The following is a 17,131-nucleotide window of genomic DNA, read 5'->3' as shown; positions in this document are numbered from 1 at the left end:
GTTCAGCTGTACTGGCCAAGTCCCCAGGCAGTAAGGAGATGTGTGTGTGTTGACAGTATTAGGACATAAAATCCTAGAATGGTTTGGGTTGAAAGGGACCTGAAGCCCATCCAGCTCCCCTCCCTTGCCATGGGCAGGGACACCTCCCACTGGACCAGGCTGCTCCCAGCCCCATCCAACCTGGCCTTGAACCCCTCCAGGGATGGGGCAGCCACAGCTTCCCTGGGCAACCTGGGCCAGAGCCTCCCCACCCTCAGTGTGAAGAATTTCTTCCTAATGTCTAATCTAAATCTTCTCACTTCCAGTTTAAAGCCATTCTCCCTCATCCTCACTCCGTGCCCTTGGACAAAGTCCCACCCCAGCTTTCCTAGAGCCCCTATAGGTACTGGAAGGCTGTGATAAGGTCTCCCTTGAGCCTTCTCTTCTCCAGGCTGAACAAGCCCAACTCTTTCAGCCTGTTCTCACAGGAGAGTTGCTCCACCCTGTAACCAACCTAACCCTCCCCTGACATCTTCCTGCCATTCCCTCGGGTCCTGTCCCTGGTCACCAGAGAGAAGGGCTCAGTGCCTGCTCCTTCTCCTCCCCTTGTGAGGATGCAGTGACCTGCAATGAGGTCCCTCCTCAGTCTGCTCCAGGCTGAAAAGAGGGCAAGTGACTTCAGCTGCTTCTCATACAGCTTCCCCTCTACTCCCTTCACCAACTTTGTGGCCCTCCTCCTAGTGTCATGCGAGCATCTGTAAAGCCATCTCAGAGGGCTGGTCCAGAAGGGCAGTATGATAATCTCGGGGTTCTCATTTCAAGACATCACAAGTGAGCTGGTGTTGCGTATGTTACTGCCCCTCATATGCAAATGTAGTTAATTGTGCTGCTTTGTTTCAGCCAAGGAATATTGCAGGACGATATTTTCCTATGAAGGCTCAAATGATGAACTTAGCTTTAAAGAAGGCGAGATCATTCAAATACTCAGTAAGGTAAGATGTTCAGTCTGCTTTAACCATTTATAGAGCTTTTGTGGACTTTGTAGAGGTAGGTGATTTGTGAAATGTGAAAGCAGGAGAGTCTGTTGGAGCAGATGTTCCTGCAGACAGACTGATTTATCTCATGTAAGGGCCAACTCTTTGCTTCAGCACTCACTGGGAATATAGAAATCCATAGAGATCATGCCAGAGTGGGATGTTATCTTGCATTCTGTGATTCCTTGAAGGCCAGTCAGATCAATATACACCTAATACAAAAAGCCTTTTCAGTGAGGAGATGGAAAAGCTTTCTAAACAGCCCTTTAACCTTCAGAACTGCTTTTTCTCTGGGGATGTATCATGCAGGCCTAAGAAGAAGTGGTTGGAAAGTGCTGTTGTGTCAAAAGATGACAAATTAATGTCTGTCCTTACTGATTTTGACCTAGGTACTTTGAAAAAAAACCTGAGGAGATATTTTCAATAGGAGAATGAAGTCCAGGTGTTGGAGATACCTGGTATTTCAGAATAACCATACAGAACTTAAGAGTACTGTTGGCTATTTAGCAAAACATGTTTTAGTTGACTGTTCTTATTTGTACTTGATATTGAAAATACTTTTTAGGAAGGTCATCTTGTTGCAGAGATGATTTTAAGCAAGAAATGAGCTTGGTCATACTTCATTTACCTGTGGTACTCTGCAGTCTTTCATTAATTTATATGATGCTATGTTAAGGAATAAAGACTTGCCTTAAAAAAAGTGGAAAGGAAGCTGTTACTTATGCTGCTAAAATATTCGAATAACGTCATATTTTCTGTTATGGGCAAACTGAGGCCTCAGTCCAGTAAGATCATGTAATGGGTTTCTGTGCCACTGAATTCTCCATTGTATTTCTTTCCTTATGTCCTAATGGGGTTATTTTTTCTCTCAGTAGGGTACTTTTTCATTTCCTCGCACTTTTCAGACCAGTGGACCTGACCAATCACATCAGAATCACTTTTATTTAGTAGAATCATGTGTTCTTCCAATGACACTTGAGGTGTTTACTGGATAAGTTACTACTCAAGGAAATTGAGAGTATTAAATATTGTGCTTTGGGTCAGAACTGGGTTTATGTACTTCCCTTCCCTTTGCAGATCTTATTCTTATTCCCTTATCTTACATGTGATGTAATATCATTTCATCCTGCTTTTTAGAGAACAAACAATAAGTGACCAAACCTGATCTGATCTGTAGCTGTTTATCCTTGTTAAGGTGGCCAAAGTATTCCTTTTATAAATGTGATATTTAGAATGAACAATTATATTGTGGGTAAAAGCAAAAACGTTGTTCCTGTAACTGTATCTCTTCTGGGGAAGAAGTAAATATTGATCAGAATGTCCTGTTGTTTATTTTAGGACACTGGAGAGCCGGGCTGGTGGAAAGGAGAACTCAATGGTAAAGAAGGAGTCTTCCCAGATAATTTTGCTGTTCAAATACAAGAATCTGATAAAGACTTCCCTGTAAGTTCTTGTGTGTTGTTTAGTATCAGAAAGAAGCACTGGTGGAAGTGCAAGGAATAAATGACCCCATGGCACTTCATGCTGCTTGAAATGTTATTGCGGTTGTGGCAGTTTTAAACTTTTTCGTTAATTAGCTGGAAAAAGGGAGAAAGACTTGGAGGTTAATATTGATGCCTAATATCCAAGGAGAAGTTTAATCTCAGCATGGTTTTTCAGATTAACTGTAGTTAATGAGGATGATCAGATCATATAGAATCGCTTGGTTGGAAAAGACCCTTTTGATCATTGAGTCCAACTATACCTTCCCACTACTAAATCAGATCCCTGAGCACCTCATCTTCCCATCTTTTAAACCCCTCCAGGGATGGGGACTCCACCATCTCCTTGGGCAGCTTCTGCCGGGGTCTGAGAACCCTTTCAGTTTTCAAGCAGTTAACTTTCAGAAAATGAAGTTACTTAGACAAAACTGAACTGAAATAAGAAAACAGACTCTGCTTTAGCTCAAACCACAACGTTCAATGACCATTTTTGTTTTAGAAATTTACCTGATTACTCTATCTAACTTGCCTTGTACTAACCAAGGTTGAGGTTTACATATTGAAATGGTAGTGGTGAGAGCAATTCTTTGGACTAGAAAAGATGTAATTCTTAGTTTTTAGTTCTTTGCACGTTGCTGAAGCACCGATGTGATTTGAAGAAGGCTGCGTTTTGTTCCTGTCTTCGCAACTGGTTGTCTAGGAAATACCAGAGGAATGACTCCAGTTCTTTGTGTTTCCTGTGTGTGCATTGATTGCTTCCTTTGTGAAATACTTTGAAATCAGCTAGTAAACAAACTAGACATTACAGTATGCAAGACAAAACGCAAGCAAGTCTGTCTTAGATAATATCTGTGTGATCATTTGTCTTTTTTTCCCCCTTCATTTTACAGAAGCCAAAGAAACCCCCACCTCCAGTTAAAAGTCCAGGTATGTAGTATATGCACGGTGCTGCATGTACCCATAAATATTAAATTTAAGCAGCAGTGCCTGACTTCAAGAGGAAATTCAGAAATAGCTTTGTCTTTCTTAGTAATGCAGACACCCATAGCCACAGGTTGACGGTACCTTTTATGATTTATGTATTTTGCTGCTGCTATATATTTCTCAAAATTATGATGGAGCCTACTTCGGGAACATTTTAATACAGGCCTGCTGTTTTCTGGGGTTAAATGAATGTTTATAAATGGTATTGCACTCTTGCAAAGGAGAAAATGTAAACACAAATGGGTGTATGTCATATTTTTAGATAGTGACGAAGATAATGAAAGCTCTCTGAGTGAAGTCTGTGTTTTGGTTTTTTTGCATTCAGCTCCAAAGCCTGAATTGCCAGCTGGAGAAAAGAAATTCCCATCTTTGAGGATTGAAGAAAAAGGTGAGACTGGTTTTCTTGGTAGTGAGTTTCAGACTATTCTCTTTTACAAATGAGTTACAATTGTTTAGCTTGGCCACTCTGTGCAATAGGTACCTGTTTGGAAGACATCAAGATTCTCTTAGAATCATAGAATTGCTTGGTTGTAGAGAGCTTTGAGATCATTGGGCCCAACCATACCTGCCCCACTCCCTCAGATCCCTGAGCACCTCACCTCCCTGTCTTTTAAACCCCTCCAGGGATGGCGACTCCACCACCTCCCTGGGCAGCCTCTGCCAGGGCCTGAGAACCCCTTCAGTGAAGACATTTTTCCTGATGTCATTCTATGATTCTAAGAATGCTTGTTATAAAGAAACTGTTTCTCTGTGTGTGAGCAAACAAATTATTTTTATCCGTTGCGGTAGTATCTTCAGGTGTGAATTGAGATCAACTGTATGATTCTAGATATTTTGATCACTTGGCTCTTTATACATTTAGGTTAAACTGAAGTAAGTTTCATTTTAGATGGGCAGCACCACCATGTGGCAAAATCCTTCCACTCCTTCAGTATTTTATTTTTTTAACTCAATGTGGGAAGTGGATGCCAACCAGCTTAGGTTTTTTTGGTTCCTATCTCCTCCTAACATTCAAATGTCCCAAAGGGGGAAGACAATTCTGCCCTGGAGGGTGCTTTTTTTTCAGAAGCGTCTCTATGATCTGTTTATTTCCAAGTATTCCTGTGAAAGGAAATCAGTATGTCTGCAACTACCTGAAAGGATGGGCTTTAAGGTCCCTTCCAATCCAAACCATTCTATGATAAAATTAATTCAGTTATTCAGATAAATATTCATTTTTTCCCCCTTTTTCCGTAGATAAACTATACTGCTTGTGTGTATGGAAGAAGTGTGGTTACAACACAATAAAGAAGCAAGCGCTACATTTTTAGGAGGCGATAAGCTGAGTTCATAGAAAAGAGAAAGTAACAATACGAAGGGATTCTTCATTATTAGCTGTTATTTGTAGTGCAATTATGTGAATCTACTGATTTCTTTCTGTTGTTTCATGTCATTAGAAAGACATTTGGGTTTCTTTAATGTTATGTTTTCTAAAGTCAGGCAAGTAGTTTGTGTGTTTTGATAAGATATCATTCAAGACACTTGCATATCTGTTTTTCTTTTTGATCTTCCAAGAAACTTTTTCTGACAATAGCTGCTTTCTAATTGATTAGTGCTGTGATAATTATAGACAACAAGGGGTTTTAAAATGTTATGTGACTTTTTTTTATCAGATGAAAAAGGAGCTTTGGATCAGAAGCCTTTGAAGCCACAAGCTCCTCAAGTACCACCCAAGAAGCCTATTCCTCCAAGCAAGACTAACAGCTTACTGAGAGCAGGGCTTCTGCACCCAAAACGTCCAGATAAACCTGTTTTGCCATCATCTGTATCCAAGTCAGTATAACTTTAATCGTATGCACTAGATGTCTTTTACTTGTTTATTGTTGGATCTTTCTTCATGGATAAGGTGGGGAAAAAACATGTATTTTAAGGGTGAAAAGGATGTGAGGATAAGTTTTGCCCTACACCTACCAGTGTCTTGGTTCTCCAAGTCTTTATCAATATGAACTTAAAAAATTCTAATTCTTTGAGGCATCAAACCCGTCTCAGAGTAAATATGACAGCATAACTATAACCACAGGGCCAATGAAGTTACAAATCTGTGAGCTGCTTTGCTTTAATCCTTCCCCAAAAATGAGAACTGGTAGCTACAGTAGCAGGATGGTGGAAAAGAATCTGTGGACATGGCATTTGAGAATTAAACAGTACTTAAAGGGGGTACAGAAAGGCTGGGGAGGGGCTTTATATCAGGGAGTTCAGTGATAGGATGAGGAGTAGCGGTTTTAAGCTGAAAGACAGGAGATGTAGATTAGATGTTAGGAAGACATGTTTTCCTTTGAGGCCCTGGCACAGGCTGCCCAGGGAAATCACGGCTGTCCACCCCGTGGAGGTCTTCAAGACCAGGTTGGATGGGGCTTTGAGCAACCTGATCCCGTGGGAGGTGTCCCTGACCATAGGAGGAGGTTGGAACTGGAGGATCTTTAAGGTCTTGTCCAACCCAAACCATTCAATGATTATTGTGTTAGGAAAAAAATCTTGAAGATTTGAGCCGCAGCAATGTTCAATGTTTCAGCGTTTTATATAAAATAAGTTAGAAGGAAAGGAAGAGTTGAGCACTGTTAGTACCTGTGCTGAAGGTACTCAGTGTTGCACATGTGTTCTTCTAGGGGAGAAAGCACTTATTGCAGAACAACATCTGGATTCTGTACTGTCTTGAGCCTTCTCAGTCGAGTTACTGGACAAATAGGGAGGTCAATAGTGAGGAATTGCGCACTACTTCTCAAGTAAAGGTTTCTTGTTGTTAAACCACAAGTCATGTTCTTTTCCTCCATTTCAGAAAATCATAATAGCTACTAAAAGCATAAGTGGTTAAATAGAAGTTTGTAGTAAACTGTGGTCCTTAAATAATTGAGAACTTTAAATCTTAGGGCTATATAAATATTTCTAAATGTCTGAAAGTTTAATGTTGTTCTAGGGAGATAAGGCTGATATTTTTTTTTTTTATCTGCTGCAATAAAACTTCCAAATAAAGGATTTGGGAGATGAGTAAAAGACAAGGACACATTGAAGCTGACAACTGGTTCTCAAGAGTCAGTCTTGGGGACAGTTAAATATCGTCATTGATAGTCTGAAGGAAGGAATCAGGGAATTAGTGGAATCACCATCCCTGGAGGCATTTAAATGAAGTATAGATGTGGCACTTGGGGACATGGCTTAGTGGTGAATGTGGCAGTGGTGAGTTTACAGTTGGACTTGATGTTCTTAAACATCTTCCCCAACATCAATGGTTCTAGAATAAAACCTCTGTATAGAAAGTACTTTATTCCATACCCAGAAAGAAATTACTTGTTCTTGGCAGGTTTTTTTTCTTCACAGGAAGATTTTGAGGTCAAGGAGTCTGAGTGTGTTTCTGAATATTTCAGCAGATATTAATCGAGGTGCTTTTCAGCTCTTTTGTTTGCTGTTGTCGTGAAGTGTAATATTTTAGACTTAAGTACCAAAATATGCCCTGTAGTAAGAGTTTTGGATTATTTCTGCATGGGGATTGTGCACGTTTTATAAATCTGCAAGAGCTGGAACAGAAGTGGCCTTTATAGGACTAGAATTGCTCTTCACTTACACTTTTACTTCCTAAAGCCTTGCTTAAAATGATAAAATCTACTGAAGTGTCTCACTTCTTCTGATTCTAGATATGTTTCTGTGGTAAATATGTCTTGTCTGGTTTTTTTCTTGCTACAGATCTAATGGAGAAGTTGTTTCTCTTCGACTGAAATCTGAAGTTGAGCCAGTAGCAAAACCAAAGTTAGACTCTGAACCATTGCCACTTCGACCAAAATCAGTAGAGGTAGATTCCCTCATGATAAAAAGCTCTAAAGAAGCAGGTAAGAAAAGAATTCTGCATTCTTTTGGGTCTGTCTTGTTGGATTGCAGTATTTTATGAGCTTATTTTAAGCTTTTAATGTAACTTAAAATGCCATGGAGAGTAACTATGCCTGTTCAGTAGAAAGCATGAGTTTGGGAACTGCTGCTAGCTGAAGGTAAGAGCGATGAACAGCTGCCAGTAGGCTATGTGGAGGTCATTGATGAGCTCTAATAGAAGACAGGAAGGGAGAAACATAGGTAATGGCTTGTTCTTCTAGTTTGAAGGAATGGTTTTTTTGCTGCCACTTTTATCTTGCATTTTTATGAGATTGTTTTCCTTACTGACTGGTTCTGTTTGTTCTGCTCTTGCATTTTAGGTAACTTTCGCTTTTCTAGCTAACTTGGTTAGCTAACTAATTTTCAGTAGTGCCATTATGCATTCTGTTATTAAATTCATAGCTTTTTGAGATCATGACTTGATTATACCTTAAGTTTGGGCCAGCATGGAGCATTGTACCATTTGAATTCCATACTTATGGCTTTGTTTAATGCACCTTGAGCCAAACCTGGCATCTCTGTAAATATCAATTTATCCAGTAAAAACTTTGATGCTGGTTAGAACCCACGCTGATGATCTGGCTCTCTGAACTGATATATTTGCTTTTTTCCCTTTACTGACGGTGCAACTGATTTCAGTCCTCTGTGTGCTTCTTAGGCAGAGATCATCTGCTGTGGGCATATTTTTCTTTTAAAAACCTCAATTATTTTTATTGTATGATTAACGACTGCAGAAAAAGATTAGTGAATTGTACCTGCAGTGTTTGGCTTGCATATCTCAAATGCAACCTTTCACCTCAGAAAACATTTTAGTAAGAATACATTTTGAAATAGTACAACTGGATTTATGTTTTTTTCAGGCCAGTTATAATATTCAGGTTGTAAAATGCTTGTTCATCAAGTGTAATAAATTCACCTGGGAGCATTGAAAAACTGAAGCAGGTTATGAATAAAAAAGAGTATTTCTAATTTTTCCATTAGCATTTTAAAATGTCCTTCCAAGCTTAAATGCTTTGTAAGAAGAAAAAATAGTTCATGTATGTTTTTGATATGGAAGTTTTTTTGAGCCACAAAAAGCTGGACTTCAGCAGGTATTAAAATACCTTGGAAATACTACAAATAGTGTCACCCAAAAGTCTTTATATGTTCTTTTTTTATTTACCAGTGGAACATATGGATATGCTGTAATAAACCTTGTTTTCAGGGTTTTGAGTTGGCAGTTTAACTGTTGGTTCATTTTAAAGATGAGTCTGAGCAAGGATACAGGAGAAACACTTTCTGGCCAAAGGAAGCAGAGAAATGAAAGAAAAATGCGCAATCTAGCCTTAAAAATGTAAGCCTTAGCCTGCTACTTGGGTGTTCATTTCTAGGATTGTGCTGATTGTGTTACTGTAAAACCTAGTATCATTTATCCCCAGGAAAAAGCTCCCCCTTAAAAACAGAGAAAATGTCTTTTTTATTCTTTAAGTGCAATTATCTTGACATCTTTAAGCAGAGTGGCAACATGGTAGCTGTGATAATGGATATTCATATATATAAACCCCCTAATTTCATACAGATTTATTTAGGAAAAAAACCACCCAAAATCTATGTATGGCAATTTTCATACAATAGATTTTAAGAGTTCATGGAGAATTTAAGAAGTTGGGGTTGTTCAGCCTGGAGAAGAGAAGGCTCTGAGGAGACCTTATAGTGACCTTCCAGTACCTGAAGGGGCTACAAGAAAGTTGGGGAGGGACTTCTGACAAGGGCTTGTAGAGACAGGACGAGGGGGAATGGCTTTAAATTGGAGACGGGAAGATTGAGGCTAGACATACAGAGGAAATTTTTCCTGATAAGAGTGGGGAGGCCCTGACCCAGGTTGCCCTCTCCATGGAGGTGTTCAAGGCCAGGCTGGATGAGGCTTTGAGCAGCTTGGTCCAGTGGGAGGTGTCCTTGCCATCGTGAGGGCTTGGAATTAGATGATCTTTAAGGTCCCTTCCAACCCAAACCATTCTATGATTTAATGATTTTAATATCTAGATAGGGCAGGGGACAGGTGAGCAAGTGGAAGAGGCTCAGGCAGTCGCGTGGGGCTGCAGCACTGACGGTGCCAGAGAGCTGCTGCTTGAGGAAAGCTTCAGAAGTCGTCCGTTGTGTGGAACTGCACTTGGTTAAAACAATCTGCACAAGTCACTTGTACCTTTACAAGAACAAACGGCTTCAAGTTGCACCAGGGCAGGTTCAGATTGGACATCAGGATAAATGTCTTCACAGAAAGAGTTCTCAGGCCCTGGCAGAGGCTGCCCAGGGAGGTGGTGGAGTCCCCATCCTTGGGGGGGTTTAAAGGGCAGGTAGATGAGGTGCTCAGGGATCTGGTTTAGTAGTGGGCAGGTACAGTTGGACTTGGTGATCTCAAAGGTCTTTTCCAACCAAGCCATTCTATGATTTACCAGTCCTGTGAAAAGAGACTAGTCCAGACTCCTGCCAATAACGTGTAAGGAATCCCGTGCTTGATGTCTCTGCTGCTGAAGACCCAACACTCTGAGCAGCCGCTAAGTCTATGCAAATCTCCAAAGATGCTGGGTCCTTGTATAAAGTCGAATATATTTAATCTTACATGAACTAGAATAGATTCTAATGGCTGGGACTGGCAGCCAGAGTCTCTTCCCCTCCATGCTCCTCCTCACCTTTTAGACTGAGATCCCAAAGGAAATGAATTGCAAGAAAACCAGTTTCTTTAAGTATGTTTGGTTTTTTGTCGTTTTTTTTTTTTTCAGCTCAGTTTGACCGTGAAGTGTAGTGTAGTTTGAGCTGCTTTCAATTTAGCCTAAGGAGAAGCTGTAAATATTCTGTATCTCTAGGAAAAAAACAACCCACAACATACCCCCAGCCATCAGATAAGGACAAATACTCAAAAGCATGTGGATATACCTCCTCTTGAAGCTTTATTTGAAAAACTGCTGTTTCTGTGTTCAGTTAGAGTTAAAGTACTGTAAGAGACTAAAGCTGTAATACAAGCATGCTGAACATGTAAAGCGATTCTGTTTCTTCTACGAATGTTTCTTTTTCCTGCTTTGTGAAATAATTTTTTTGTTCAGAATCTTTTTCTAGACATTCCTCTCCTTGACTTTTCTTTCCAGATTTTGTTTCCTATCCTGTTTGCCATGTTTCCCTTCTTACGTGTCAGGAAATTACCCTACCCTTCTCCATTTTGGTAAGATAACAATCTATAAGGAAATCCAAATGCTTTATGCCATACACGTAGCCTCTTCTTAACGTCGTAAGCGTAATTTTCAGTTGCAGTTATTGATACTAACGTTTTTGGGTTTCAATTTAAAATGCTTTTTTGTTTGTTTGAATGCCTGTTTTCTTTAGCTGTTAAACCAGAAATTTAGTATACCTTTCAGCTAGAAACTTGTAGAGGTAAAACAAAGAGAAAAAAATCACAGTCCAGGTATTGATAAGCTAAGCCTATAGTGAAATATGTTCAATATCTCTAGGATTTCTGGTCTATTTAGGTTTAATGGCTTTGTCTTTCTCTAGCACAAATTAGCCAAAGGCTTCACAGTTGCCTGTTACTCTTGTAGAATAGTGTTCGTGCAAGTTCTGTGTTAGGCATATTCTTAATTGCAGCAAATGCCTTACTATTGCTTGACTGCAAATTTAGGTATTCTAAAGCTTGTATCTGTCCCCTAAACTTTTGGGTGTGATCTCAGGAAGATCAGTAATAGGAAAAAGTGGATACTATTTCCTTTTACTCTGCAAATTAATGTGAGGTCTCATCTTCTAAAATATTGGCTACATTTCACTTCTATCATGGATTTTTAAACCCTAGCCACATGAGATATTGGAACTATAATTTTTTTAGACACCCCCTCAGCTTTGCTTCTTTTTTTCAAAGGCTTTTTGAAACAAATGGGTATGAATACACTCAAAGTGTTCACAAACTTTAACAAACCGTCTCACTTAATTGTATCTGTGAAAGCTCCTAACAGTTCTGTGACGTACGGATCCATGCTGAGCTTGGGGAACAGATGTTTCTAATAGTCTATCCTAAAAAACTGTTTAAGCGTAGCTTTTCTGTAAAGAAAGTTGCTCTTGCTCAGCCTTAAAATCACTTTTTTGACTTGGATTATCCCCTGATGTATGGTATTGTTCTTTTGGCACTAAGATGGGATTTCCTCTAACTCACAGGCTGGCTGTAAGAAAGTTAGTTGATAAATCACTTTCTTGATTGAAATGGGTGTAAATTGTGAACTTTCAATGGCTTTAGCCATTATCTCTGTTGGATTCAGTGGGGCCAAGCTTTTCCCTAAAATGAAGAATGCTGTTAGAAAAGAAAAACAAACAAAACCCTCCCACCCACTGTTAAACAAACAAAACCATCGACACCAAACCCACACACCCTCATTCCCACCAGCCTGTGTTTTAATGTCTTCCCTATACTAAAGCAACAAAATAGAAAGGTAAATGGAAAATGCAAGTACAGTCAGAATTCCCTCTGTCTGTAATGTGCTGGTAATATTTTAATGCTGAGCAATTGTCTCAGGTGTGGCAATTTCCTTTAGAAGCTCTTACAAACAGGGAGAAAAAGCTTGGCTTTAGTGTCATCCCACCATCTGTATTTAAATCATATCCAATTGAAGACTGTAGAAGTCTTCATTGTCAAGCCTTGTCAAAAAATGTGGGCTTTGTCAGAAGTACATGTCATTATTAACATGTTCTTAATATGCTTGATGTTTATTCCTGGAGACAGGGCTGGCATTACAATCATATACAATCATAACAAGAACTTAATTTACAATTCTTATTTAAATTTACTGCCAAATGATTTGTCATTTCTGCAGAATCACAAAAAGAAGATAATTTAAAGGCAAAAAACTAATGAGAGAGGGGAAAAGGCATCTGGTTTTTTTTTTCCTGCCTTCTCGTTACCTTTTTAGTAATGTCTGAGTAATGTAAATCCTGATTTACATTTTGGCATGGATTAGTGCTCTGGTATTACTGACGACTGAGTAAAGGACATGACGATATACCCCTTGGTCACTGTTGCTTGCCTTCTCTAGTATGTTAAGTATTTTATTAGTAGAATTTGCCTTCATAGTTATTTATTTCTCCCTCATCTCTTTTTCTGTCAGCTGCTTGCCATTCACCACTCTTCTGTTTCTCCCTACTTTGTTTTTCTTCCCCGCTATTTTTTAATTGCAAATATGATTACATGTTTACAAAACACTTGTTACATTCTTTTCAATAACATTTAAAAGCAGCAAATCTGACTAGTAACGGGTAGTGTTATAAAAACTTGCATTTCAACGAGGCAACAGATGATGAAGTAGATGGTGGAGTAGGTAAGTTCAGGGGTGTCTCAAATATGTCAATATTTTAAGGACTTCAAGGATAGTAATGCAGAGTGGAAGGGTTTCTAAATCAGTTTAAACATTCACTAGAAAACTGAGTTCCTACAGGTGTAAATTAGTTTTGATCAAGCACAAGTAAAACTTGGAGTAGGTGACTTTAATCCATCCAAACACTGAAGTGGCATAAATGGCCCAGTGTTCTTAGGCGTTTTTTTTTTTATCTGGCCTCTTGAATGAGAAAATAGGGAAAGAAAATGTCATAGTTCCTACCTGATAAATTAGTGTCATGTAAAAATCAGTGGTTGCAAAAAGACCCTGGCCCCAACACCACCACCCACCACCCTCATAAACCCCAAACTGCAAACCTTGAATGTCACTTTTGGTGCCTGTAGTTAATGCTGTGTGGTGTCTCAGTTAAACATCTAGAGTTCTAGAATTAGTCTAATGAATTTGTGTCGTAAAATCATATATGATATCCGTAATCTTATGCTTAATTCAAAAACCTCTCTTTGCACCTCTGTTGGCAGGTAAGTAGTAGTATTTTTGTGGAGAAGCGATCAAGAATTCCAGCTGTTAATGTGAGCTGAACTGCTTGTGTTATTAGATGGTCCATCCCTGGAGGTGTTCAAGACCAGGTTGGATGAGGCTTTGAGCAACCTGATCCAGTGACATGTGTCCCTGCCCATGGTTGGAACTGGATGGACTTTAAGGTCCTTTCCAACTCAAACCATTCTATGATGATTCTATGATTACATAAGTTCTTCCTATTAATAGGTTTTTTCCTAAGGTTGCCTCTTCACATACGATGTGAAGGATTCCTACTGATCCAAGAGTTGACTTAGAGCTATGAACATAAAGCTACTGTTTGGCAGAGATCTATGTGATTTAATAAAATACAAGAACAGAGTTTTGAAATCTGTCAGTACAGACTTCATGAAGTCGCGTATTTTCTTTAGACAAAGTACTGCCTATAAAAACCTGCTCTGCACAGAATATTTGCAGTTCATGTCTTAACTTACTTTCACAAACCAGTAGACATGCACATCACTTCTGTTTCTATCTTAGTCACTAAATAGGATTTTAATGCTTTTCCTGTGAGCTGAGATGACAAGAAAATACGCTCTCCTGAATAGTTGAATATGCCACCTCTCAAAAAACCAGTCATAGGTCAGTTTTTCTCCAGATACATGTTACATCTGTTTCACACAGCTCTTCTGCTGCTGCTGAGAGCTTGAATTGAAATGCTAGCTGAATTAGTGTAATGTTTTTCAAGGAGGAAAATGTGGCTTCCCAGCTATGCCAAAGTCAGGGAGTTGTTTCCTATGGGTCATGTCTAATGTGTGCTGAAGATCTTTGAAAGAGTGAGAATTCTGATAAATTTTCTCCTTTTTTGTCTTGAGGAAAAAAAGTGGTAAAAAAGAACACAGCAAAACCTTCTGGTCTTAATGGTGGTCTGTGTTTTCATCTTTTTTCTAGATCTCTTAAGCTTTGATGATGTAATAGCTACCTCAGAGAATCTCTCGCATCCTACTGCAAACAGACCCAAGATGCCTGGCAGGAGGCTGCCTTCACGTTTCAATAGCAGCAGTCCTGTGAGTATATTGGGGGTGTTTTCCTAGGAGTGAACTAAGTGCCCCAAGAAACGCAACTGAGCTGGGAAGCAGCCTTATGATCCATTTACCTAACAGTGAAATGCAAAATGACGCAGAAGTTCAGTTCCTATAGACTTTGTCTACAGGAATATCCGATCCCAGGAGGGAAGCACGTGTGGCAGAGACAGTGTGGCTGAGTTGCAGCCTAAGGAGTCTTTATTGTGTGGGGTGATGCTGCACTAAATTCTCTGCATCAGTGATGATGAAATAGATGTTGTGCATAGACAACTCTGAAAGCATCTTCAGTGCCTTAGAAGCCCAACAATGTGTAGTCTTTGATAAAGCAAATATATAATTTAAAGTTGCTCTAATGTGGGATCTTTTATGCCAAGATGTGAAGTTGTCAGACCGTGAGCAGCACATGGTGCGGAGTCCTCGAAATCCACGTGTGTCATCGGATGTTGTGTAGTTCAGTCATGCCAGTTACAATGTGCAGCTACTGCCTGTTGATGCCTGTGTTTTATGGAAGCACCTACAGGGTCCCCAAAGTGTCATCAACTTAAGTAATGCAGATGTGCTTGAAAATCCTGCCCAGGGTTCCTGTGTTTCATTTAAGCTCAGATGAATGAGTCCAGAGAAGAGCAATGAAGCTGGTGAAGGGGCTGGAGAACAAGCAGAACGGCTGAGAGAGCTGGGGGTGTTTATCCTGGAGAAGAGGAGGCTGAGGGGAGACCTCATTGCTCTCTACAACTACCTGAAAGGAGGTTGTGGAGAGGAGGGAGCTGGCCTCTTCTCCCAAGTGACAGGGGACAGGACGAGAGGGAATGGCCTCAAGCTCCGCCAGGGGAGGTTCAGGCTGGACATTAGGAAAAACTTTTTCACAGAAAGGGTCATTGGTCCCTGGCAGAGGCTGCCGAGGGAGGGGGTTGCGTCACCTTCCCTGGAGGGCTTTAAGGCACGGGTGGATGAGGTGCTGAGGGACACAATTTAGTGATTGATGGGAAAGGTTGGACTTGATGATCTGGTGGGTCTCTTCCAACCTGGTGATTCTGTGATTCTATGAGTATTGCACAAAAGAGAAGTTCTGACTGGCAGGGAATAAAACCCATGATAGCCTGGCAATTTAAGTTTGGTTTGCTGGTTTTTTTTTTCTATTGTCTTTTTTTTTAATTTACTTATAACTTTTTTTAATTCTGAAAGCCTTTTCATTTTTTTTATGAACAATTTACCAGGGAAATCCAAATGTGAGTCCAGAAAAAAATTTGAAGGTGCAGAAAGAAGAAGAAAGTGCCAAACCAAAGCCAGTCGAAACAAAAAAGGTAAGATGCCTAGGAACTAGAGAAGTGCCAGGCAGCTTGGTGTTGCTTGTGTTTTCAGTTTAGATTGATGCAGCCACCTAAATGCAGATGATTGTATTTACACGCTGAGAGAATTGGGGTTGTTCAGCCTGGAGAAGAGAAGGCTCTGGGGTCCCCTTAGATCAGCTTCCAGTACCTGAAGGGGCTCCAGAAAAGGTGGGGTGGGACTTCATACAAGGGCATGAAGAGACAGGATGAGGGGGAATGGTTTTAAATTGGAAGAGAGGAGATTTAGATTAGACATAAGGAAGAAATTCTTCATTCTGAGAGTGGGGAGGCCCTGGCCCAGGCTGCCCAGGGAAGCTGTGGCTGCCCCATCCCTGGAGGGGTTCAAGGCCAGGCTGGATGGGGCTTGGAGCCCCTGATCCAGTGGGAGGTGTCCCTGCCCATGGCAGGGGTGGAACTGGGTGGGCTTTGAGGTCCCTTCCAGCCCAAACCATTCCATGATTCTGTGAACCGTATCGCATAGACCATAACAGTCCTTTTGGACTGAACATTGTTTTTTAACTTTTGGGCAAAAAATTAAGGAAATTTGTGCAGATGTAGCTCCCATCACAGTACAATGTGTATGCTGCATGTGGTCAGTATGATTTCATTTCTTGGCTTTCTACTGACGTATTTTTTCAGCCATCTGCATTCAGTCCACCAGTTCCATCTTCATCTCAGAGACCAAGTTCTGTTATACTCAACTTTCTTCCTGGAGACGTCCTGCTTAAAGGAGAAACGGATGATGAAAAAATTTCTGTGGAAGAGCTCAGGACTCAGATTAATGATTTGATGGGTTTAGTAGATGCGCTGAAGAAAGAACATGGGTAAATATTTTCTTTTTCAGTCTTCAAAGGGATGCATAGACATCTTCCAAATGTCTTTAATGTCAAATTATTTTTAAAAAATTATTTATTAATGATAATTTAGAGCTTCTTTCTTTAGAAGTTCATTCCACTGGATGTCCTAAATACATATAAGTTTGATTGCAGATGTTTTTTAGAAGTTGTACACCTTTTACTCTTGCTACTTTGCACTTCTCCATTCATTACAGCTTTCTGAGAACATTTCTTAAACGCTTAGAACTGTCAGTGTGAGGAGAAGTAGATAATTTTTGTGATTTTTATCATAAGTAAATACTGGCAGTTTGGCACTGCACGAGTAATTGCAGTATTGACCTGGCTGTTACTAGGAAAAAATACTATCAAGCTTTTCAGATTGGTGATCATGATGGTCCCATCATCTGTGTGCATGTGGGTAAGGTTTTATTTGGAGATAGTTTGGTTAAAATTCAACTCTTCAAGTAAAATAATGGTGCACATTTTAAGTAGCCTACTTAAAATTGTGATTATCCATTAGGGAGAGGTGTGTGTAGTGGTTGGTAAGAAGTGTTGAGAATTGATGTAAGCTTGTGGTTCACTGCAGCTGAGTACTATCTCACCAGTGGGTGTGTAGTCATATGTATCTTTTATTTATAAGATG

At 40.0% G+C, this 17,131-nt stretch overlaps 1 protein-coding gene across 2 annotated transcripts in view; it reads left to right on the top strand.

The window, feature by feature from the left end:
• Window positions 1–17,131, top strand: part of CD2AP (CD2 associated protein) — a 71,727-nt gene that overhangs the window by 50,463 nt on the left and 4,133 nt on the right. For both annotated transcript variants that reach the window (XM_069850795.1, XM_069850794.1), the window contains 9 exons: window positions 880–971; window positions 2,352–2,456; window positions 3,385–3,421; window positions 3,804–3,866; window positions 5,131–5,290; window positions 7,196–7,338; window positions 14,191–14,306; window positions 15,539–15,625; window positions 16,292–16,476. In XM_069850795.1, coding sequence (XP_069706896.1) covers window positions 880–971; window positions 2,352–2,456; window positions 3,385–3,421; window positions 3,804–3,866; window positions 5,131–5,290; window positions 7,196–7,338; window positions 14,191–14,306; window positions 15,539–15,625; window positions 16,292–16,476 — 988 coding nt within the window. The remainder of the gene's footprint in view (window positions 1–879; window positions 972–2,351; window positions 2,457–3,384; window positions 3,422–3,803; window positions 3,867–5,130; window positions 5,291–7,195; window positions 7,339–14,190; window positions 14,307–15,538; window positions 15,626–16,291; window positions 16,477–17,131) is intronic.

This window comes from Phaenicophaeus curvirostris, chromosome 2 (genome assembly GCF_032191515.1).
Source record: "Phaenicophaeus curvirostris isolate KB17595 chromosome 2, BPBGC_Pcur_1.0, whole genome shotgun sequence".
In the NCBI taxonomy this organism is placed as follows: domain Eukaryota; kingdom Metazoa; phylum Chordata; class Aves; order Cuculiformes; family Cuculidae; genus Phaenicophaeus; species Phaenicophaeus curvirostris.
This window is presented reverse-complemented; position numbering and strand designations above follow the sequence as displayed.